The sequence below is a fragment of the Martes martes genome, assembly GCF_963455335.1.
Source record: "Martes martes genome assembly, chromosome: 16".
NCBI classification, from domain to species: Eukaryota; Metazoa; Chordata; class Mammalia; order Carnivora; family Mustelidae; genus Martes; species Martes martes.
The window spans coordinates 50,782,514-50,807,513 of NC_137904.1; the positions used below are offsets into that span (position 1 = coordinate 50,782,514).

Sequence of the window (25,000 nt, forward strand, 5' to 3'; positions counted from 1 at the left end):
ATATACCCCTGCAAAATTAGGGGTCTCCTTCAAAAGGTGAAACTCATTTACAAAGTAAATTGTTTGCCAATTCAAGACACCTTAAAGGACAACTGTGCCTTGAATACCTGATAGTTGATCCCAGGGCCTTGGCTACACCGCTATTTGCTTGGGCGGCAGAAAGCAGAAGCCAGGCTTGGAGAATGAGCTCTGGCTTAGCGAACCCACCTTTGGGGCTTCCTCTGAACAACTTAACGGGGTTCTGTGGCTAGGGCTCAGGGTTTCTGAGACTGTACCTAAAGTGGTATGCCCGTTTGATCATGATGGGTACTTTCCTGGGATGAGGGCCCATAGCTTTCATTAGATTCTCAAAAGCAGATCCTGACCCGGATGGACCTCAGAACCTCTGTTCTGCCCTGAGCTTTGAGACTCTGGCGAAACGCACACCAGGTGACAACCACACGTTTACCTGAAACTCTTGTTCCAGTTTCTTCTCTATCCAGTCTGTCACATGAACTAAAGTCACTTCTCTCTCTCCAAGTTTTGGCCGAGCTTTCAGCTCTACATATGGTGGCTTCCGGAAACCGTACCTTTTGAAGAAGACAAGTAGTAAACAACTACATTTAGATGCAAAGAGAGGAAGTAGACAAGTACCAACAGCAAACACTGTTCATTTACCCAGGGCTATCTGCCTATCTAAATGTTCTTTTGCTGTGAAAATCCCCTCTAAAATGATTCAAAGAAGCAAACAGGAATCGTGAGCTCCCACATCTGTGGACTATGTATACGGCTGAGATGATCCAAGAACAGTTCTGACAAGCTGGGAAATTAGGAAGCACTACTGGAAAAGTCTGACCTGGGCATTATTTTCTGTTTGCTTTTTTGTTTTTGTTGTTGTTATTTTTCCTGAAACAGCAAAGATCTTTGTTTCTATTTTAATAAAGGTAGTATATGTACATTGCAAACCCCAAAATATACATGTGTACAAAGAAGAATGTGAAAGATACTGCCTCTCTCTGAATCTCACCCCCAAGACAGGACCAGGGTCAACTTCCCCCACACTCCTAACATGCATATGTAAACAGAGAACGTTCTGTAACCTGCTTTTTCATCCCATCCCCTACAGCATGCTTACTAAGGCTTCCCAGTAGAGCAGACTGGCATTCAGAACTGTTGGCAAACGATCCAGACACGAGACTGTGTGCTATCAAACTACCTAAACACTTCCATTTGTCATGGATCAATGTTCTAAAAATTACAACAAAAATGTCAAATTGCTACAAGCATTTCTAAACACTCCCAAGATCTATACTTAACTTTATGGATTCATAACAAAGGCACTGGGTAGTAGGACCCCAGAAGCCTTTAATTTTGTCTTCCACTAAGCAGTGGCACCTGTAACTAATACATCTTAAAGCATGAAAGTGAAGAAATGTGTCAACTCTTACTATTAAAAAAATATTTTTTGTTAGGTTTGGAAGACTGTACAGCAAGATCTTAATAATGGTTATTTGTGGGTGGTAAGATGAGAGGTTTTTTTTTCCCCTCCACTTTTTTTCATTTGTTCCCAATCACTTTTTTTTTTTTGCCCAATGAAAATACTACTCTCGAAAAATAAAATCTAAAAAGGCATTTTAAAATTTTTACTGGGAAGCAGTGGTACCATCTTCAAATGGTTAGTCGATTGAAAAACTGTCTTCTGATCATTCTCATAAACCCTTCTGAATGCCAGGGATATGTACCAGCATGACAGTTTCAACTCTAGGAAAGAACAGAGCTATCTTTTTTAATGCCAACATAGTTTCTGGTACAATGAAGTCTCCTGCAATCACTGTATACACTTATATACATTTTAAAGGATATGGAATGTCAATTTTAAACTGCAGTTCACAGATAGTGATTTTCTTCTGCTGGACCCATGAATAATAGGTCATTTCAGTGGTTCTCAATCCTGGCTTAGTGCCCCATGCCCTGGATCCTGGGGGCTGGGTAAATCTTTGTTTTCAACAAGTCTGCAGTTGACTGTGCTACGGCAGGTAGGGTTGAGAACCACTGGTTCATTCGATGACAACTCCTTGGTTAGACTTCCTACCATAATTACCAAGTGCAGAGGCTCTGCCTCCTTAACACGGAGGTCTAACCCAGGGAGTCTTCCCTAAGCATCTCGGGCTCTGCTGAACGCATAAGCGGGTGACAGTGGTACCCATCTCTGCAGGATGCTGTGACTGTGAGGACTGATGGTGAAGCAGCGACACCCCATGCCAGGCAGAGAATAAGAGCTCTACAGATGGTGGCTGTTCTAACTGATGGAAAGAGCTGGCTTCCAAGGGGAGGAAGACCGAGAAGAGAAACATGTGAAGAGGAAGCTTTCGATGGGAATCAAACATTCACAGATGAAAGCAGAACTGGATTTGCAACGGACATTAAGGTTCCATGATGAACATTTGAGAGTGCTTCTGCCCAGGAGTGGGCGCTTTCCATCATTTCTGGGTAGGGGGGTGGCCGGCGGGAGATGCAGGGTCACGTGACCGGTAGTACGCACCATATTCGGTCAGTCGGCGGAGGTGGAATGTTGACTGCCAGGGTTCCTCTGCATTCCTGCACTTCCACGGTTAGCAGCAGGGGTGTGTTGGAGACTTCTTCAATCTTCTTCTTAATGAACTCTGTCTCTGTTGCTTTTTGGAAGTATTTTGACTTGGTAATTTTATCGACAAACCTCATGATCTTACTTGTTCGATGACCTCCAACATACCTTTAAATGAGGGACGCAGACAGGTGTTAGGATAAACTCTGCCCCCTCTCCCCCACAACCCTGCGGCTCTGCATTCACCTCACCTCAGACAGGAGTTTCTCAACCGAAGCACCACCCACATTTTGGACTGGCTAAATCTTTGTTCTCGGGGCTGTTTCGGGCACAATAGGTGGCTTAGGCACATCCCTGGCCTCAACCTTCTAGACCTCAACAGCATGCTTCCCTAGTCATGATAGTAAGAAATGTCTCCAGACGTCGCTTGAGGTCCGCTGGGGGCAAAATAAGCTCCAGCTGAGGAATTACTACATTAGAGAAGCTGCAGAGAGTGGACAGAGTCCACATCATGACCAACGGAGAGACAGAGTTCTCACAGCGCAGAGAAGGCATCTCACCTGTCCTCATACTACCTCCTCCTCTTATTACTACACCTACTATGACTGATTATAAATCCTGCGTCCTGTTAGAGAAACCGCCCCATCTCTACACATCAAATAAGAAATCATGCTGCAACGACAGGACATAAAATCCGGCAGTTAACTGACTGCCTTTTATTTATTTATTTATTTTATTATTATTATTTTTTACAGATTTTACTTATTTATTTGACAGAGATCACAAGTAGGCAGAGAGGCAGGCAGAGAGACGGGGAAGTAGGCTCCCTGCCGAGCAGAGAGCCCGATGCAGGGCTCGATCCCAGGACCCTGGGATCATGACCTGAGTCGAAGGCAGAGGCTTAACCCACTGAGCCCCTTGACTGCCTTTTAGGTGATGTTATTAGGTGATATTTAAATGGCAACTACTTTTCAAAGGGCTTAGAACTCCTTTCTAAAGAAAACTACCATGGAATACTATGCAGCCATCAAGAGACATGAAATCTTGCCATTTGCGACGACGTGGATGGAACTAGAGGGTATCATGCTTAGCGAAATAAGTCAATCGGAGAAAGACGACTATCATATGATCTCTTTGATATGAGGAAGTGGAGATGCAATGCGGGGGGGTTGGGGGGAGGTAGGAAAAGAAAAAATGAAAAATGAAAAGATGGGATTCGGAGGGAGACAAACCATAAAAGACTCAATCTCAAAAAACAGACTGAGGGTTGCTGGGGGGAGGGGGGACGGGAGAGGGTGGTGGGGAAATGGACACTGGGGAGGGTATGTGCTATGATGAGTGCTGTGAAATGTGTAAACCTGGCGATTCACAGACCTGTACCCCTGGGGATAAAAATACATTATATGTTTATTAAAATAAAAAATTAAAAAAAAAAAAAAGAAAGAAAGAAAACTACCCATCAAGCTGGCACGCCAGCAGGCCAAGAAAGCAAGCTTTTCTATCAGGTACTAGCTACATAAGACTTCCCTCAGAAGAGAGGATATTTGCTTTTAACAACCCTCCAGAGTTTCAGAGTGTCAGGCACAGTATGTGTGTGTAGGGAAAAGCAGTCATTCTTAGGAAGGTGAAGAGGGTAGGTTTTAAATAACATATACAAACTTTAGTGTCAACTCCTCAAATGTCCACGCTCTCTCCATCCTCTGTCAGATTTCAAAAGCGAACAGGCTGCTCTTTTCTTACTAAGTGCTTCTCAATCTCTGCTGTCTTTATAATCTTCGTTTCTCCAACTCACTTTAAATAACAAAAAGCTCCTTATGGAGAAGCTGTGTAAGCGCTCCAATTATTCCATAATCCAAGTAACAGGCAATGAAGTTCATGATCCAAAAGATCAGCTAAGTGACCCACATCTTCGAGCTACACCAAAGAAATCCCCCCAGCGTTCCGGTCTTGCAGGAAGGCGCAGGCAGCGCCAACAGAAACGCGACCGGACCAAGGGGGCGCAGTGCCCTCTGCCGACACCAGGGGGAGGTGTTGCATAAGCTGTGCCCCTGGCCGCAAGCAGGCCTTTCAATTCTGATTTTCTTACATGCAAGGGATGAATTAGTCAATTCTAATGATACAGTATAAGCTAATATATTAATTATAATACAACATATGCTAATAATACAATATACAATATATGCTAATTATTGAAATTAGCGAATAATACACTATATGCTAACTAACTTGAATTCAAGTAAAATCTTTAGAAAATACTAGTTTTCTTCAATGGCCTGGGAAAGCCATTCTGATGGGGGAATCTTCTCAGCTCAGGAAAGCTATTCGGGTGTTTTTGCTGTGGGGCCCAGGGTTGGAAGCCACTTTGGGTTCTTAATTCAAAAACCGTTCACTCAACGTGAAGGAGTAAGAAAGATTACTGCGAAGAGGGGGAAAAGCTCACTCCCGACTTGGCACCTTGACCCGTGGAGACCCTGGAAACCGGATCCACTCACCCTTCGGCCCCTGGGAGAAGGGGTTTGTCTCCTGCGCTGGGCTCTGGAGCGTCGTCTTCCTCTGAGGAGCCAGCACTGGACGACTCCTCCTCGCTGTCCGCCAGACAGTATGCCCTGGGCCTGCAACTGATGAGGGCAGAGTCACCACCTTAGCCTGCCCGTGGGGTTCTGCTTCGATAGAGAACACACATGCCCCACCGCAAACGTGTCCTCACTCTTCCCACCCCACCCAGAAAAGACGAGGCCCAATCCAAGAGCCCTGGGATTGGTTGGGGTACCCGGGAGACTCTTCAGCACAAAGTCCCCCGAGAGCAGCACAGAGGACTTGGGCCTCAGGAGTTCCATCTTGCGCATGCGTCAGGACAGGTGGGGGTGTGACACAGAATGCAGTGACCTCATCAGCAGTGCGCAGGAGCCAAGTGGGAGGGAGAATGGAAAGAACGATGGTTGCAGGGGGGAGGTGACAGCTTATGTAGGTGACATGACCTCCTCTCCCCCATGACAGGTATGTTCAGGCAAGTCCCTTGACTCTGGCTCAGCTCGATAACTATGATGCTTCCTTCATCACCTCCAGATTCGTTTTGACTCAAGACTCCTTCCTAGTGAAGCTACGTAGCCTACCCCATACCTGCCTTAGCTCCTAAAGGCCATAGAAAAAGTGACAAATCTCAACAATCACAAGAGACAAATCTCAAGGGACTCTGGGAAGCAACTGATGGGAGAACCCAGGAAGTTTCCTGGGGAAATACAAATTAAAAAACCATTTTAAAAATAAAGTAATACGAAGGCTCATCAAGGAGCAAAGTCCCTCATTAATCCTTCCAGGTTGGATACTCAGTGTCCAGAGGCAGGGGGGTTATTAGACCCCCAGCAGGGGCAAGTGCCCCTCTATGGCACAGGGCGGGGCTCCTGGCTGAGCTTTGGCCCCATGAAAGGCAGTTCCCTTCCCTCCCTGGACAGCGGCTTTGCTTCAGAGAAGCAGAGAGGCCGGGTCCATCTCTGAGGCTCATACACTTAACTGGGATGAAGCGAACAAGGGACAGATTAGTCTCTGAACACTACTAAGCAACCAAATGGTCACAAAGCTGAGGCGAGGCCTCGTATTTTTGATCAGGACAAAATTACTAGGATAGGAGAAGGCAGTGAGGCTTAGGTCCTGTCCCTACAGGTGCAATCCCTTTTGGGGTCTTCCTCTGATGCTCACGGCGGGGGGGGGAGGGGGGGCAGCAGGGGAGGCAGCCATCTCTTGGCCAACGGGGGCCAAGGGCACCCAAGGGCAGAGTACACACATGAGTGCAGACCTGAAGGGCCAGCAGAGGCCCCAGCCCTGGAAGGGTGGGGCTGAAATCCCCACCCCTGATCAGGAGCCGGGCTGTAAGAAGACCTCGCAAGTGTCCTCCCTGGCAGGACACCGGGCTCCTCCCCAAGCCCAGCTCGGAAACACGAGAACCAGCTGTTTCAGCCAACAGGCTTGAGTGTACAGTTAAAGGGAAGCTCCCCCTGCAGATACGAAAGCCTCCTGTCCCTGGCCAAGGGGACAGGACCGGACTGACTCCGCCTCCCTCCCATCAGCGTCCGGGCTAGTCCGGGAATGCTTACGGGTGCCCATTGCTCGCAAAGCCATGGCAGAGCTTCCCATGGTCAGGCGGCCTTCACAGAGATCTTCTTTTATATAAAATGTGCACAGCAAAATAGTATTCCCAAGAAAGCCCAAGCTGGGGCCTGGCCTGAGGAAAGTCAGGGAGGCAAATCCCCGAAGGTCACGTGGCCACCTGAGATGTCTGTTTTGCTCGTCCAGCAGCACAGTGCCCGGGCTCCCTGGCTCACAGACCCAGCGCCAGCAGGCGAGGCGTCTGTGTCCTCACGGCCCAGGAAGCCGGCTCCTCAGCCGCGCAGCACAGAAAGCTGCCTTGCGATCTGGGGCTACGGTGAGGCCCTCTGAGCCCCCACCCCCTCCTGTCCCCACTGGTACTTGTCATCTGGCAGCCCCCAGGCCTGAAGAAGAAGATGCCAAGGGCTGAGCACTGCGAAGAGCTCTCAGGTTCCCAAATTAATCCTCCGCAGGCCAGAGAACAGGAAAAATTCTGTGGCTTGAAGTTAGTCATTGAGACAACACCCTATCAGTTAAAGTAGACCGGGTGACATCAAATTGTGATTTTGAACAAACAGTACCTCTACATGGCACCAGATACTTAAATACTTAAACGGTACCTCTACATGGCACCAGCTAATTAAATGTGTCACTCTGTGTTTGGCAGATAGTTTTGTAACTGAACGTACATTTAATGATCTCACGATGGCAGCATGAGCTTCAGAGAAAGATACACTGCATATTCCTATATAAGAATGCTAGAACGTAATAAGCCTCATTTTTTAATATGCATCTTAGAATCCAGATGAGTATGATATCCTTTCAAAAAGCCACCTTAAAGGGCTAATTCTAGTTCTGCTGTTGCTGCTAAAAATCTTTTTGGACATGTGCTTAGAATCAGACACATAAGAAAAAGTGAATTATTGTATCACTGATACTCTATCTTGGACAGACCATTTTATTTCTTGGTCTCATGATCACCATCGCCTCTGAACAACTAGCAATTTCTCCAGGATCCAAAGCAGGATGATTTGCTGATGCTCAAAATAGTTAAAAGAATGTCACAGACTTGAGAGACAGTTCTAAAAGGCAGCTCCAAAAAACTGTAAGTGAAGGATGAGACAGCCCAGCGAGGTGGCCACCATACATGCGGCCCAGGCACGCACGTGTGCACACCCACAGAGAATGGCCGGGTCATGGGGTGGGCTGTAGGCACCTGGCTCCCCAAAACCAGGAGCTTCAGGATGGTGGTGGTTTGGGGTATGCTGTGGACTCGTGACCCAATATGGAGATGGCAGGGGCACCCCTGTGGACACTGGCTCGCTGGACCCAGGCTGCTGAGGTAGAGCATGAACAGGCCAATTGCCTTACAGGAAACGCCCTCCTCCAAAGCCATGGTCCCTTCAGAGAGCCCCCAGCATGGAGAACATTTTCCTGACTCCCTCTGGTCCTCTTTGGGTCAAGTCCTAAAGTTATGACTGCTCAGCTTGCTACCTGAATCCTACTTCGAGCACCTTATCGCCCCAAAGTGATGTTAACTACAATATATAAAAGGGCGGCTATTTGGGCAATAAAGACTAAAGGAAAAAAGTCTACGAATAAAAAGTACACACATATTTAAAAGAGAAAGGGCTTCACTGGACTAAAACCACACAGGTTGCCATTTCTTACTATCATCCTCAGGGTAGTAACGTGAGGACACGAGCAAACTTTCTACAAGTGGGGCTTCCCGCAGGGTGAGCAGCATCTTCTAGAGAAACACCCCCGCCCCCAGGGCACGATCACTTGCACACTTGAAGGGGGACTGAGAAAAAGCCGTGAGACAAAGCAGAGGCCCTGGCACAGGCTATCTTCGGAGAGATTCGCTGTTAAGGAAAATGTGGCGCATTGCTCTCTCCCTGGTATTTACACTCAGGGCGTTCCAATACGCTCAGGACTGAGGAAGTGAAGGTGTGGATTCTAGAATCACTTCTGGGATTACTGGGTTCTTAGTCATGGATGGGCTTTCAGAGGCTCTTAATACTCCCAGAAATTGTGAACCCAAACAGTATATGTGCGGGCATTTTCAGGGAGAAGGATCCAGAGCACTCGGATTCCCAAAGGGGTTCTTCATGTTAAAAAAAAAAAAAATTAATGGTCCATTTTTCCAGGCCTCTTTTCCCAAATGAAGTACTTTTGGAATGGCTCTTTGCCCTTGCTTTTAAAATTAAATAACAGACGATTACCCATTAACATATAAGGTAACACCGTCATAGGAAGAAGCAAGACATTTTATACCAGACTCCACCAGGAAAAAAAAAAAAATGGTACTTCAGAAGTATACTACAAAATCATACTACCATATTCCCAAAGCAAAGGATTTTTTTTCCCCATGCGTTCTGGAGAAGCACTGCTTGCTCAGAAACCTGCTCCTCTAATCAGCCAGGGTTTATGAACTTGAAATCGTGCCAAGAGAGCCATGTGAGTAAGGGTGAACGTGGAACGCCTACACGGCCAGAATCTCAGGGACCTAACTGTGTCGGGGTCCCACCTGCTGCCCAAGACGCCCCCTACCAATGGTGCTGGCACAGAGCTGTTTCCAGAATGGACTCCTTCTGACTGAAGTGTGCTCTGTCCCTGGCAGTGCAGTGGGGGTGTCCAGACACAGGAAACTGAGTCTGATTAGAGACCTAGATCAAAAGCCCAGCAACTCAGATCAGGGAAGTTGGCAAGACTTTCCCTCCCAGGAAAGCCTCTTATAGACTCTGACCTCAATCCTCTTAGGTCTACACACTGAGCCTTTATGTCCAGGAACATGATGAAAGGACAAGCTTCCTAGTGGCGTCACATGGGACCAAAACAAGACTCAGCACCTACAGGGTATGAAATGCTACACGGAGAGTTGATAAACACCACTCACCGGAAAATACAATCCACAGATTGCCGAATCCAAACACATTTTAACAAATAGCAGAAAAACGAAAGGAAAATAGCACAGATACAGGTTAGATTGCATACAGGTGGGGAAATTCTCTAATTATTTCATTAAATCAGAATAATCTAAGTAAAAGCACATTCTCAAATGTATGAGCCCCCCCATCTGCTATGACCACATGTACGAATATACGCGTTAGTCAGCATCGTAACTAAGCAAAAATCTAAGAGTCTGTGTGTCTTTTATCTAGACCCTGAGAAGGTGGCTCCTTGTGGGGTTTTCCTGTCAATGTACTATTAATTCCATGCCAAAGGGATAAAAATGTGAGAAGATCATACTCAGCATTTTTAGTTTGGTCAAGACAATACCATAATTTAAATTTGTGGTCAGAGGCAGTCATTTTAAAGTATATGGGAATGTAAAGTTTCAGTTTACCCATTCTAGGCATCTAAGGGGGAAAAAATTAACCTTCATTAACTATCTCATGAATCTGAAATATTTACCAAATCAGACAAACTCTGGGCAGCAGAAGCAAGATCTTCTACAAAGAGAAGAATTCACTACTAAACAAATCAATATTGTATTATTTAAGGAAAATACATCTCAAAACACTTTAGGAGCACCATGTTGGCTGCAAAATCAATCGTCTTATTAGAAATAATTCAGACTCTGTGATTAAAGCAGATAGACCCCCTAGGGCCCTTAGCGTTGCCCACACAATGCTGTCTGGGGCTGCAAGTTGAAGGAGGAAGTTTCTGGATGATGATCTCTTCACAGAACATTTTACTGTGCAGAAAAGCCTGCCCTACAGGTCTCGGTCAGTGATGCTTTCTGAGTAATTGATGCTGTGCGCCCCACCGGCAACACCGAGGTCACAAGGCGCTGAGCAGAGGTGGGGATGAAAACAGGGAATAATCCCCTGAAATCCTCTGTGGTCTGAAAGTATTTGCCCGGAAACTCACTCAACATCTAAGGCTACTACAAATCTAAGCTGTTTCTCAAAGACTAGAGGGAGAGGTTGGTTCCCCAGGGTTGGATTAGTAAATTCATGCGGCCCCTTACCCTTCTTTGCCAATTTCTCCAACCTTCAGGGCTTCAACAAGAGGCTCTTTACCTAGTTTGGTCAAATTCATTTTGGTCTCGAGAGTCATCAGAAAGGACCCATTGTAGGACATTTCCAAATCGATCCAGAGCCCTGGAGAAATGGTGAAAATACAGAAGTTTTTTTTTTTTTCACCCCAGAAAAACATGACTATAGATGACAGTATAAAAATATGTATTTTAAAGTATCGAAATAGGTATCACATTGAAAATCTGTAGATTTATATTGCCTGGACCACCCACGCGTGCAAGAGGAGGTCCTCCTGGAAAGGGTTCAAGCGTTTGTCAACTTGCCAACATGTGAATATCCATTAAAACGGTGAGCTCAGTGCACCTGTCAATGCTGGAGGGGTCCTGTTCTCTGGGTTCATTCTCACATGTAGTAGGAAAATACACTCCCACCAGGAGGATGGCTTGACCCAGGGTGAAGCCAGGACAAGGCCTGCTGAGTCCCAGCCAGTTATAAGGCAGAAGAGAGGTGCAGAGACCTCACTGAATGCTGGGCTATTCTTTAAAGACGTGTGTGAGAACCACTGCCTTCAAATGATCTCATGGGTGGGGGGGGTGGGGGTGGGGAAATGGGGCACAGGAAATGCTTCAGACTGAGCTCAGTATGATAAGGAGAGGGACAAACATCGTTAGTACCCTCTTCTTTTTGGAAATTGCTTAGTAATGGATAAAAGAATTCACATTCAAGCCCCAGAATTACCTGGATAAAGTAGGGTAACCTCTTGGTAACTTAGTTTAAAACTCTGTTCTTGGGGCGCCTGGGTGGCTCAGTGGGTTAAGCCTCTGCCTTTGGCTCAGGTCATGATCTCAAGGTCCTGGGATCGAGCCCTGCGTCAGGCTCTCTGCTCAGCAGGGAGCCTGCTTCCCCCTCTCTCTCTGCCTGACTCTCTGCCTACTTGTGTACTCTCTCTCTAATAAATAAATAAAATCCTTAAAAAAAAAAAACCAAAACCAAAAATGCTGTTCTTTACAAAAGACACCAGTGTCAGTGAGCTCGTATGTAAGAGGCTCTCATCCTTGTGGAATTGCACTGGGATGGGCCACCGACAGAAGTGGCCACTGACCAGAAGGCCACAATGCCATCAGGGACCACCTCCCGACCTGCCCCACCAGGACTCTGGGGTTTGGGGGTAGAACATGCTATGCCATGAGTGTTCAGACTCAGGGTTCCATAACACTTCACAGACTTTCATCAACGTGGGATCCCTCAAGTGGGTGTTTAAATGTTTATCAACTTTATAGATCCTCATAAGATGCATGACAACATCGAAAAGGAAGCAGGAAACTAATTTAAAACCATCGTTGACACACAGCAGGATTTTCAAGCAATTACAGTAAATAACCAATCCCCCATTTGGCCACCGTTTCAGATGAAAGCTCTGCTTCACCTCAAGAGGCACTAATGGTGTAATTCCTCACTAAAGGCGGAACGAGTCCCATTTTGTTTTCAACAAATTCTTTTTATTGTAATTGAAGGTAATTGTTTTCCACAAATGACATTAAGTGATATGCAGCTCAATGCGACTGTCTTGTTTGTAGCAGCTCACAAAACTGCTTTATTTCTTGCTTAAATTAATAAAAAGTCATCAATGAGCTTGCTCTTCAAAGGTACTGTTACTGGAAGCAAAGGGTACATCGGCTTTAAGGAAGACAGTCACTAATCACTTCTGGTGAAAAGGGAACAGGGCAAAGGCTTGATACGAACAGGCTTTAAACTTAGTATAGATAGAACATCAGTAAAGAAGATACTTATTGGGGCGCCTGGGTGGCTCAGTTGGAAGAGCAGGAGACTGTTGATCTCAGGGTCATGAGTTTGAGCCTCACATTCAGTAGAGACTATTAAAAAATAATAAGTAGGGGCGCCTGGGTGGCTCAGTGGGTTAAGCCTCTGCCTTCAGCTCACGTCATGATCTCAGGGTCCTGGGATCGAGCCCCACAGTGAGCTCTCTGCTCAGCAGGGAGCCTGCCTCCCCCTTCCCTCTGCCTGCCTCTCTGCCTACTTGTGATCTCTCTTTCTCTGTCAAATAAATAAATAAAATCTTTAAAAAAAAAAAAAGAAGATACTTATTACTGTAGAATATCTCCACCTTTTTTAAACTTGAGAATCGATGGGCTCCGACTACCTGGCTGCTGTCTGTATTCAGAAATAACTTTTGAAAATCCTGGTCAGGTTTCTAATAAATATTAATAGTATGTAGTGCCTTTGAGGATTGTTCTAATAAAGGCACCGGAATTTTACTTCTTGTCAAGTAGGTAGTTTTGTTTGTCTGTTTTTTCAATGAGGGGACACCGCTATGGCTTAGGGCGCTGCTGGCTTACACCCCGGTAACTGCAACACCCCCCCAGGGACATGTGGGCCAGTGCTCCCTCTGCCAGGAGCTGAGGGGAGGCAGGCAGAGGGAAGGGGCATGTGGAGCGCTGTCACTCAGACCAGCGCTTGAGCTCCACTGGAAGTTTCTAGACCTCTGTTCACCAGCCTCCTCATGAGCACAAGAGGAACTGCACTGCCTCTTCAGGGGGAGGGCTGGGTCCCTCCAGCCAGGGCCCTTCCCTCTCTCTGCTGTCACCAGCCCACTTCCTTACCTCCAGGACTCTCTGTGCCCACCTAGCTTCCTGCCGCTGCCATGGCAGATGGGGACCGGACCACAGGAGGCCGCTGGGCCAAGGGGGCACTGGGCAGGCAGAGAGCCCTGTCTGGGCTGGAGAGGGCACGAAGCATGCACCCTCTGACCAAGCCTCTGCGTGAGGAACGGGATCTGATTTATATCATCGTATGCGTCCCAACAGACCCACTCCATGGCCTTGTTCAGCCCTGGTTCTCAGGAAGAATCGGAAGACATCAAGAATGGCTTGACAACTTTTGGAAAACAGATCTAAACTGCAACCATTCCAACAAATTACTTTACTATGACATGCTTGCATTTAGATGAGGGTAAGGAGACTATTTTAGCATTAGGTGCAAAGAAAAACTTGCTTCTGTGACAATGATTCAGCGAGCCAAAGAGCACCCCGAAAACCCTGCAGCACACACAACCTGGCGCTGAGACCGAGCGGTTATGTAACGGGTGAGTCAGGAGGCACCTGCCTGTGGGACCGAAAGATGAGATTCACAGCTCCTGGGGAGGCTGTCCTCCCGTTGCGGACAAGCACGTCCACAGTGTGAGGACGGGGACACACGCGGCTCCACGAGCGGCGTCGGAGCTCGGACCGGGCTGACTGCGGCTCGTCTATGTGAATGTGGTCCCAGAGGATTTTCTTTTATGCTCCTGACAAATGTTAAGACTCTTTTGTGAGGCCTTTCATGAGAAATGCTGCTTTCTATAACCATCTGCTCTTGGTAGTGCTCAAGGACAAAAACCAGAAGTTGAGCAGGATAATTTTTTAAGCTGCTCCACAGGAGGAAGGCCGTCCGTGCACGCAGAGGTTCTCCAGAAAGACCATGAAGACAGAGGGTCTCAGTGAGTCCGCTGGGGCTGCCATAACAGAATACCACACGCGGGGCAGCTGACACAACAGGCATTTTTTTTCTCCCAGCTCTGGAGGCTGGAAGTCCAAGATCAAGGTGCTGGCCAATTCAGTTCCTAGTGAGAGCTCTCTTCCTGGCTTGCAGAAGGTCACCTTCTCACTGTGTCGTCCTCACGTGGCAGACAGACAGAGCCTGCTGACGTCTGCTCCCAAAACCCATCATCACGACCCCTCCCTCATGAACTCATCCAAACCTAGTCATCCCCCCCCAAAGCCCAGGTACCACCATGTTATAGGTTAGGGCTTCAACATCTGAGTTCGGGCGGGGGGATGGAGGGACGTTGAGTCCCTAACAGATCCCCCCCCACCCCCCCCACACACACACGAGGTGAAGAGTGGCAGCTGATTACCATTAAGTCTCTATGAAACCAGCACATCATTTGGCAACATGGGCAACAAACCGACAAAGACAACTTCAGTCGATTTTCATGCCAGGAGCTGTGAGGAGCTCGGATGGCAGTTTTTCCACTCTTCAGCTGAGGGCAGGATTGGTTACCATCCTCGCCACTCAGAGGGAGGCTGCAGCAGAAGTTACAGCCTGCTCCACCCAAAGTGTTCCTCGAGTTCTCAGGGCAAGACGTCGGAGCAAACCCTGAGGTAAATCCCCACCCTCAGGCACCTGATGCTCGAAGACGAATAAAGATGGCGGGGCCACCTGGGGCAGACTGACCATGGCGCCAGGAGAGATGAGCACACCTTATTGTCACAACGGACAACTAGACTAAGGGTCCCTCAGCCTTCCCTTGTGTTCTATTTGATAGATGCCACAGTCTCAGAACAGTCCGACTGTGGCCCCACAAATCTAGTAATTTCACTCAGGAGCTCACTCTTTTATTACTATTAAAATAGCAAAAAGGCATCCGTCTCACTGGAGTGGACTTAACAGGGTACCCGCTGCTTAGAAGGGGTAAGAGAACCCAAAGCCTTGCCCATCTGAGCTGGGCCCTTACGTTATCCGCTCCTCCATTTCTCTCTAATTATAACTATTACTGGTTGATTTTTCACTTTGAGAGGCAACATTTGGCATCCAAAGAACAAACTTCTTAAAATGGAACATTTAATAATATATGACCAAGAACAGATGTTGGGAGTTAGAGGTTCTGGGAAAAGCATACCAGTGATTGTTTTGTTCCTGGTGCCATACTGCTCGCTCATGTACCACAGAAAACTAGCAATCCTTGTATGTCAATGTGTCTTTTAGGACAGATGCCATTCTGTCTGCCTGAACTGTTCTCAGAAACAGTTCCACGTCTCAAGACTGACTTAGTCGCAAATCAGAGTCCCCTCTCTTGCAGCCCAACCAAACTCCACAAAACAGTATTTTTCTCCTTTTCCACGAAAAAGGTCCTTTTCCTTTCTGCAACATGATCTGGTTAGACTATGTGGGCCCACCCTGTCAGCACTGAGCCCCAGGTCCCAGTGCTTCCAGTTTTCTGCAATATTCAGTGGCAAAGTCCCTTCAGTCTCAGCACTGGATAAAGGCACGAGGCACTAAAGGTTAAGGTCCAGAAGACAAGTCGCCGATGGGGGACACCATCAGTCACGGCCAAGCACATCTCTGAAAGCGGACAAGGTTCCTGTTCCTGTGGGACACGGTACTCCTGCCACAGAAGCCAACACCTTCGTCAAAGCTCAGGCTGTTACTTGGGTATCTTGAAACAGGGTATAACCGGCACAGCACTCTGTCTGTGGGGGACGCTCAGTGTCTATCTGCAGTGTCTACCTACAACCGTGCGCCAAACGTCCTGAGGACTAAACGAACTGATCTGAACCTGAGGGGTTACAGCCCACACCAGTGGTTCATCCTGACATTGGCTGACATGCTGCACACACTGCTCAGACTCCCCTGGGCATCTGCGCCCACTGTGCCCCCACACACGGCCTCAGTCAGAGGTGCGCATGGAGTGAGCAGGGCTCAGAGATGAGGTGCGAGGTGTGCAGCCAGTTTCCAAGGGACAGATCTTCTCTATCTCCCAGCCACCTGCCTCTGGTGGGGAGTGAAGACGCCCCTGGGAAAGGCGGTCGGTCATTCAACCTGAGACACCAGCTGTGTGTCCTGGGACTCAGATAGGCCCATGGTGGCCAACAGGTGATTTCAGAACTACAGACGTCGCTCCTTTTAGTGGCAAGGCCTCAATACCTGAGAATGGCCTTTTTCTTTCCATTTATTCCTGTAAAATGGGTCAAATGGGCACCACAGCCGCCCACATTCTAAAGTCTCCAGGGGCAGCAGCGCAGGGACCACAACGGGTGGTGAAAGTAACAGCAGCCAGCACTCACCACACTTGGCTTCCAGGAGCCTCCACGCACTCACTCACTCAGTCCCTCAGACCAGCCTAGCCTACCGAGTCCTAGTCACCTCCCTGGAGAGAGAGATTAGCGGGGTGGATAGAACCTGCCCCAGGTCCCAGAGCCCTAAATCCCAAAGCCTGGCCCTAGAGCTATGCTCAGAACCACAGCTCCTTCCTCATCCCGAGGATGGAGTGATCCAACCAGCTCACCCGAATAGCCACCCTCCTCCATTTCCCCAGCCACGTGCCTCCAAAAAACCACACAAGTTAGGAAACACTTAAGAAAGAAAAGAAAGGTGTGTGTGTGTGTGTGTGTGTGTGTGTGTGTGTGTGTGTGCGCGCCTGGGGGGAGGGATTCCCCCAGGAGGTGCCCCCTCCTAGTGCTGTGGGAGCCTTATTCTACGGGCCTGCATTTCCCCGCAAGGTAAGCTCTGCTTCCCAGCGTCAGTTTCAGCCAATCACTGTTGATTTTCATTTCCTTCAAAGAAATTTTACCTTAGAGCAATGGAATCCAAAACAGAACATTTCCTTTACATTTATTTCTGTTTTATCTACCACATGCACCCTTTGTTGACTTGGAGAAACCAAATTTGATCAAACTTTTAAAACCCACAGGCTTTATGTCTTTTATCACTCCTTTCGTAACATTTCTTCCCTTGTTACATAAGCAGGCAGATGTCTAAAACTTGCCCTGAAAGGAGTGAAATAAGCCTCAAATGGATTAAAAACTGGCAAAGCTTTGATGTGCGTAGTGAAATGTCTTGCTCCAGAGGAAGAGGAAAGAGACTTAGGCATTTGGTGAATTTCCCTCAAAGCCTGACAAAGCTGCCCTGGGAGGCCGCAGAGTTCAAAGCTACAGGAGACACTCGTGAGGTGCGGCAAAGCCCAGCTGTGGCTTCTTTCTTGCTGGAAATTTCTACTAATTCAACAAAGGACAGAGATAAGAAACTGCTAACACATTAGGAAATAGAGCATGTCCACATGTTATTTACTTTCCTCAAGCCTGACTTTGTGGAGGTGCATGTTGGCTGATCATTTACCAGCTTGTTACAAATCAATCCCTAAAGAGGCAAAGAACAAAGGGGAGCCCAGAGCCTGCCAGAGCCAGAGGAAGAAAGGCAGGCAGCCCCTCGCATACAGATGAGGTGGAGATCCTAGCCAGGTACTCAACACATAAAAAATGCATCTTTAAAAATTTCACATGTGGTTAAAAGAACTCTAGCTAAACCATTTGCAGATTATCTTTTCTAGTTTTACCCTCAGTGCACCAGAAATTAGCCAAATCCAGGAGCTCACAGATTTATCAAAGTGTAGACATGATCCAGGGGTTACAGGTGATCTCAACATGCAGATATTGGACTTTTGGATTTGTAAATAACACTCTGGTCTATCTCTGAAATCCACAGAATGCTAAAAACACGGAAATAGGGACTCACTGTCAGCTGATATATCGCTAAGGAGATAATCAGAGCTGCTAATTGTAGGGCTAGGAAAAAATCTCTGTATTTACATCAAACACAGAAAATGATTTCACTAAGTATGATTTAAGAGCTATCCAATGCAGCCATACAGAGACAAAAGTAGACACTGCAGTCTATAAATCTATAAAGAACACTTACTTCAAAACAAACGTCACTCTTGCAAAGTTGTATTTCCTCCCCTACCTTTTGAGGAATGACGTTCCAGTTTGGGCAGAAAGAGGTACATGGGGAAAGGAATACTCTAGAAAAGAAGTCAACCGCTTCCACGGTGGGGAGATTTTCCTGCCTGTTCTTGGATTATGGTGGCCTGCCTGGCCCACACCTCTTTTCACCCCACTCCTCTGTATGAAATTTTCCATCATGGTCCATTTAAAACCACATGCCACAAAATACATGTAAATCTTCACGTCATAATTTACTTAAACTCTACACATCCTCAACAACTCTTCTTGCCCCAACCCACCACAGTAGGTATAAATACTGTCAGGAGAGCGTCTTCAAAATCAAACCTGAGCACCTTCCCCCAGCAGAGAGCTCTACTCTCAAAATATTGCTGACAACATCTGTCTTCATTTCTTAAACATGTCCTGAGCGCCTACTAGGCGTGGGAAGGCAGGCAAGATGTAAAACACGAAGGTCAGAGAACCTGCAACCTAGAAGTTGGAGCAAGGCAATGGTGAGAACGTGGATGGAGCAGTGGCAGCTCCTGGTGAGAGATGAGGGCTGTGGGGGGGCACACACTCGAGGCCACGAGGGATGGGGGCTATTTTCTGAATCACACAAGAGCCTGGCCCCGCCAACGGGTACATGAGCATGTTTGGGCTGGGGCAGGACTGGCAGGGATCTGAGAGACTAGACGAATTAGGAGGGGGATCTATTCCTGATCTGCTCCCCATCAGTTGAAGGCTGTGACTGTTCCCAACAAAAGATAATCAACGTAAGCCAGATGCTTAAATTGTCCCTGAGCCCCTCCCAACACAAAGCTTCGGTGATCCATCTGCAGTGATGGAGACATTTCCACCTGCGTACAAACGGTCAGTTCTCTGCTCGAGTTACCTTGGTGATCAACGTAAGGCTTGAAGGCCTGAAGGATTTTTGGCACAGCCACCCCCATGTCAAGTTCCGTCAGAGTTAGTTCATTCATAAAGTAGGGGAGCTGGAGGAGAGAAGGAAACAATGAATGAGATGTTAGTAACCTGGTCAATGTTAGAATTCAGCATCCGCTCAGAAGGAGTCAAGGTCAAGGTTTTGGGGACACAGTCACTTAACCGAAATTTACTGAACATGTATCACATATTAGGCATCATCCTAGAGAGAACTGCGGGCAATCGGGCAAGGTCCTTGCTCTCACGGGGTTTACATTGGAAAGGCAGGAACAGATAAATAAACTGATAAATTTATTTACAATCTTATTTATCATAAATAAATAAGATAAATAGAGAACTTGAGAGAGTGATTAGTGTTCCAGAGAGTAAGGCAAGTGGTGGGACAGAGGGAGCCAAGGTGTAGGGCAGGGTGGCTATTTTGGCCAAGGAAGTCGGTGAAGGCTTCGGTGAAGAATGCCCTTGGCAGGGGACTTGACTGAGGAGGTGGAGCCAGCCATACTGGTCAGGTTAACAACGCCTGGAGCTGGCCAGAGTGTGTGGGGCAGTGGACCCCTCTTAGATGACTAGTGAGGAGTTCAGAAATTGCTACAGCGTGTCTGACAGGCAAACTCACAACATTTATTTAAATCCTTGGAAAAAAAGAGAATCACATCCTTTGACCCAGTGCTGGACATTTTCTGTTTGCCCCCCACCTAGATCTGAGTTCCCCTGAGAGGCTAGTCTGTGCAAACCACGCGAATGGGCCCTCCTGCCCTCTGGCTTCTGGTTGCTTGGCCAATGGGCAACACCAATGGGCAGGGAAGATGGAAGGTAATGCAGAAGAGTGTTGTCAGGTAGCTGTCCCCTCCCTCTGTTGAAGGCCATGGCTCCTGTCAGACAGGCAACCTCCCCACACGGCCATGCTGCCCCAAGGTCTGGTAACTCCTCCCCACTTTTGCCCCTACAGGGAGTACTAACAGCTCCCACTGCTGCCAGCTTTGGTCCTACCCTAGCCCTTTCCGTTTCTCTACATTGGCCCACATATTTATAAATCTTTCCTTAATGAACTCTCCTCTCAGGTGACGTCACTCGAGAGTGCCATCTGTTTCTTGCTGCGACCCCCAACTAATACAGAGTCGTAGGAATTGCTCTAAAGGAAATAACTTGAGTATTAATACCATGCTTAGAAATTTCTACTTTGCCTCAAGACTACAGAATTAATTCAACTGTTTCTTTCACCTGAATTTAGGTATGTGTATATATTGTTATTTTTTTAAACCTGTAGTCCATTCCCCATTTCAATGTAAGATATAATTATAGATCCACCTTAATTTTTTTCCCCCAATGGCTTGTCAGGCGTCTTACTGAACACCCAATGCTTTCCCAGCTAACCTGTAGCAGTGTCCTTAAATGTGAGATTCCCACGACACTGGCACCTGTAATGAGCACCCTGTTTTTCTACCAGCATCAAACTGCTTTTTTAAAATAAATATACGCTGAACATTTCCCATAAAACGAGGCAGCATTTAGCCAGGCATGGATTTAACGCCTATTTTGGCTGGAGCTCTTCAGTTGTCAAAGGCATACACTTGACGATTTGCCAGAGAACTCCCTCTCTGCTTTTCTGCAGGGGTGGGTCGGTCAGAGTCACAATGTCTGTGATGAACAGAACGTGACCAAAGAGAGTACTCAAATGCACATTGTGAATTGGTAGTTGCTGGATTTGGAAAACCTTTTTCTAAGGCTTCAATGTTACATGGTGGCTGGCCTCCCAATCAGCCCACAGAATGTTACTTGGCCAAGAATGTAGCCAAATTCTTACACCCTTGCCCCAGACTGTCTATTATTATCACTTGAATGCCCAGTGAGTCAGGGGCCTGCTGGGTTCCTGTGGGAACAAGAGCCTAACACTGAGCCAAGGGGGTGAATGCAATGATGGCATTCCCGGAGCCCTGTGCCACCTCCCAGCCCTCCCAGCCTGCACCCTGGGGTCCCTACCAGGGCAGAGGAGGGACCTGAGACAAAGAAGAAACTGAGGAACCTGGGACTGGGACAGACTCAGCAGGGCTGGGCTGAGCTCTAATCACAAGTAGGTAGAACAAGGAAGGGCTCAACGGTGCCTGCTTCCTACTTCTTCCCCTGGGTGCCCAATTCCATAATTCTGGGATACCTCTAAGCACCCGTCCCCTACAAGTCACAACTGATTTGAATCAAAACTCTCAGGACCAGGCCCTAGTCTGGTCAGTCTCCTTCCTACTCTGCAGGGAAAGGCAACGAAAGGTCACTCCTGCTCTTTTCAACCAGAAATTCTCTTCTTCCCATCCAAAGACACCACAGTGAGACAAGAACCCACTGCATGTTCTTTACCCTCCTGAGTGAACCCAGCTGGACACTCAGGTGTATAGAACATTCTCAGGTTGGTGGGAGGAACTGTTGGAAGCCGTCTGCAGTAGTAACATTTGCTGACACGGGCACAAGAGGCCCTGACGACTGACGGCCCCAAGGCGGTGTTGGGAGGGGCTGGCCGAGGCCAGGAATGCGTTTGCTGTGGGGGCAGAAACTCAGCTTGTTTTAAACCATCCCTGGGCACCAGATACACACATAGCTCTGATCTTTCACACCATGAGTCACTGTCACATGTGAGGGTGACAATCTGAGACTGCAGGGCAAGGCCAGCAAAGAGCTCTCCGTATGTCAGGCCTTCAGGGGAAACCAGGAGACAGGGGAGATCTTTGTCAGAGCGGACAGCTCAGGCTCCTCCGGCCATTCTGGCTCTTGGACTGGCCATTAGCTAACACTCACTACTAGGTTTCCTTCTTCCCAGAATACTTGGCTCTTAGTGATAATAAGAGTCCTTTTGGCAGGGGTTGCGCTGGGTTGAGAACTAGAGTAACAGCCTGCTACCTTTCTGTTTGTTCCACTACACCCAGGGTCTCCTCTGGTCTCGCAGGGCACTGAGGTTAGGGTGGAGGTGTGAGGCTGGTGACAGAGGGAGCGCAGCCCACTCCTGGATCCAGGCCACTTGTTTCCATCCCCACCTTCTAGCCCTTCTGACCTCCGTTTTAAGTCTGCAAACTGAAAAGCTCACATGGCCAGCAAAGGGGGAGAAGAAAATAAAAGACTTTCCCTCAACTTCCTCTGGGATGAAAGAAGCCGCCATTCTCCAAGACAGCAGAGGTTCCATGGGCTTCCAGCCCCTGAGGGAAGCACGGCATGCTGCCCTGCCCCTGTCTGTTTTGGAATGTGTGTAACAGGGACAGGAGCGTCCCGTCTGGAGCTGAGGTGCACCCTGCTTTCTGCCTCCCCCTGGCAGGACCCCCGGTCCTCATGCTCAGGGAAGGGCCTGCAGCAGTCTTTGGGAAAAGAGGAGCGCCAAGCCCGCTCGTGTGTTCTGACCCAGGAATTCATCAAGCTCTCCATCTTTTTCCAGAAAGGGGGAGGCGGTGGAATGCGCCCCAGCTCGGCTGCTTGTCTGTGAACAAGGGAGGGTCACTGCCGCTTCCTGGCCCCCAGCCCCCGCCGGACCTGGCTAGCAGAGTGCATTCTACCCTCGATCTACCTGAAAACAACAGGCTGACTCATGTCAACAGAGCCCTCCCAAATCTTTGCCCCAAATTCTGCCTTGAAATCTGCTCTACCAGCTCAGAGCACAGACTCTCCTCTTCATCAGGGGTTAGGAAAAAGATGACACCGGCCTGCAGTTGGCAGATAGAGCCTGCCAGAGCTTGACTGAGCACTAAGGGGCTTGGTTTGTCCCCCAAAGGAATGACAAAGCCACGTCGAAGCTCCTTCATGCCCATATTTTCCTTCTAATGTAATTTTCCCTTAGCTCACAGTTTCCTAACCTGGAGACCTTGAACCCTCTGAAGTCATGGGCAAAATTCTGCATCACTATGCATTTTTCTAGGGAAAGGATCCATTCGTTTCTGTGTCTCAAAGGTATCTATGACCCAGAAAGATCCATGGATTTAAGCTGCTGACTGTGCAACTTCATCTGGGGACCAAAGGGACTCTTCCTTGGCTGGGTCTTTCCTGGGTCAAAAACTTACTTCTACGTAACCTAGCTGGGGTCTCTGGGTTGGCAGAAGTGGTACTAAAGGTGTCATTTAGTGGCAATCACGAGGAATATTGATGCAGTTTAAACTTACTTCCAAGTGGGCTTGATCAGCACCAGGACTGTTGTTTTTCAGCAAAGACAGAGCCCAAAATAAAATACCATCTGGCCAGAAGTAAAGGTCAGGCCCAGACACATTTAGAGTGCCATGCTAACTTTCCCGGCTTTGAGAGGGAGCACAACTTGGGAAAGAGGTCTGGAGTCTGGCACTTTCCTCAGCAGAGATGTTACGGCCCCCAGACTGTGAGGCTGGGTAGGCTCCTGAAGTACATTTTAAGTTCCTTACTCATTTCAAGATAATAGGGGTCTCCATGACAAACCAGCTACAAGAGCTCACATTGTCCCAAACCAGATTCTGGATTATCACCGAGAATGGCTAGACGAGGGCAACACCAAGGAAAAAGTAAACAGGAACACTCACTGAGTCCCCAGGTACGGTGAGTCATACGGCCAAGGTCACAGCTCAGGTATGTTATTGTTCGCATGTTATATGCTTGGTTTTAAACCAAGTTTAGGATATAATGGTACAAAACTTCTAAATTAAGACATGTGAGGAACTGGAAACCTCTTATGTGGAAAACGATACCTTTATTTTGCTGAGTTTCATTTGGATTTTCTTAGACACCAGATCAGACCAATATTTCTCTCCTAAGAAGTCCCAAAACATTCTTCCCAGCAAGGCGTTCACCCAGGCCTCCTGTTCTTCCTCCTCAGAGGGCGGGGCCTCCGGCAACTGGCAGAAGAAAGGGAACCAAAATTAGCTGGAAAGCAACTGGAGAATAAGACAGGTGCTTATTTTTACAAAGTCACTGAAGGTCCCTCCCCACAGAGAGGGGCGCCCACGGCAGTTGTATTCCTTCCCTACAAATTACCAGTCTCATGGTATGTCAGTGAATAGAAAAAGGGAGAAACAAAAGCCATCACCACAGATAAGAACTCCTCTTTGTTTTTTTTTCTTGTCAGTCGTCCTGTGATGGAGCTAGTATTTCATACGATTAGCTCAACCAGATTGCCCTGCTTCCCAAATGAGCTTGGTACCCACTTCTGATTCATGGCATGATCAAATGTCTGCCTCTCTTTCTTCCAGCTGAAAGTCTCTGGACATGCAAGTGTCAGGCTGGTCCTCCCGGGGCGGCCCCAAAGCCTCCCGTGGCCAGGATTCTTACGGTCAGCTGTGAACTCACAGCCCTCCGGGGCGAGGGGCAGGGGCTACTTAAAAATACAGGTGCCTGGGCCCTACACCCAGAGACACTAATTTAAGTGGGTATCAAAATGCCCAGAAGCTCCCTCACAGATGTAATGAACAGGTGAGGTTGAGAACTGCAGCCTCGGATTACAGAGAACCTGTTCTCAGGAATTCTGTGAAAATTCCTGTAGCTGTTCTCCCCAGTCCCACCCCAGTGACATCCTCTGGGCCTCCCCTCCACCAGGGACAATCTGTCTTAAACAACTAGCACGGCCAGTGTGAGCAAACCTTCGTTAGTCTCTGATTTCCCACGTTACTCATCAGACGAGGGATTCTTGCCCGGAGAGGGCCCCTCGGGGTGAAGCAGGAGTGACAGCCGCCGAGGGTGGGGTGAGCCACCTGGTAGTGTGGGGAATACTTGCTGACCGCCACCGTGGGTCACTGCTGCTGCCACTGACCCCATGCCAGGCCCGGAGAGAAGACCGCTTCCCAGGCTGCTGGTTTCCATCTTATAATACCCCAGAAAGACGGAACCGTGACTTCTATTTTAGGGATGAGGAAATGGACTTGGAACCATGCAGTGTCCTGCCTGAAGCCCCTGGTTCATCAGCACAGCCTGACTCAGAGCCTCCTTCTCCCTGATCTCCA

The 25,000-nt window shown here is 48.0% G+C and overlaps 1 protein-coding gene across 2 annotated transcripts in view; it reads right to left on the bottom strand.

Moving 5' to 3' along the window:
- TEX2 (testis expressed 2) overlaps positions 1-25,000 on the bottom strand; it is a 102,748-nt gene that overhangs the window by 2,805 nt on the left and 74,943 nt on the right. For both annotated transcript variants that reach the window (XM_080825465.1, XM_080825466.1), the window contains exons 6-11: positions 23,753-23,899; positions 19,024-19,123; positions 10,623-10,755; positions 5,056-5,181; positions 2,522-2,731; positions 449-569 (exon numbers count right to left, since the gene is read on the bottom strand). In XM_080825465.1, coding sequence (XP_080681591.1) covers positions 449-569; positions 2,522-2,731; positions 5,056-5,181; positions 10,623-10,755; positions 19,024-19,123; positions 23,753-23,899 — 837 coding nt within the window. The remainder of the gene's footprint in view (positions 1-448; positions 570-2,521; positions 2,732-5,055; positions 5,182-10,622; positions 10,756-19,023; positions 19,124-23,752; positions 23,900-25,000) is intronic.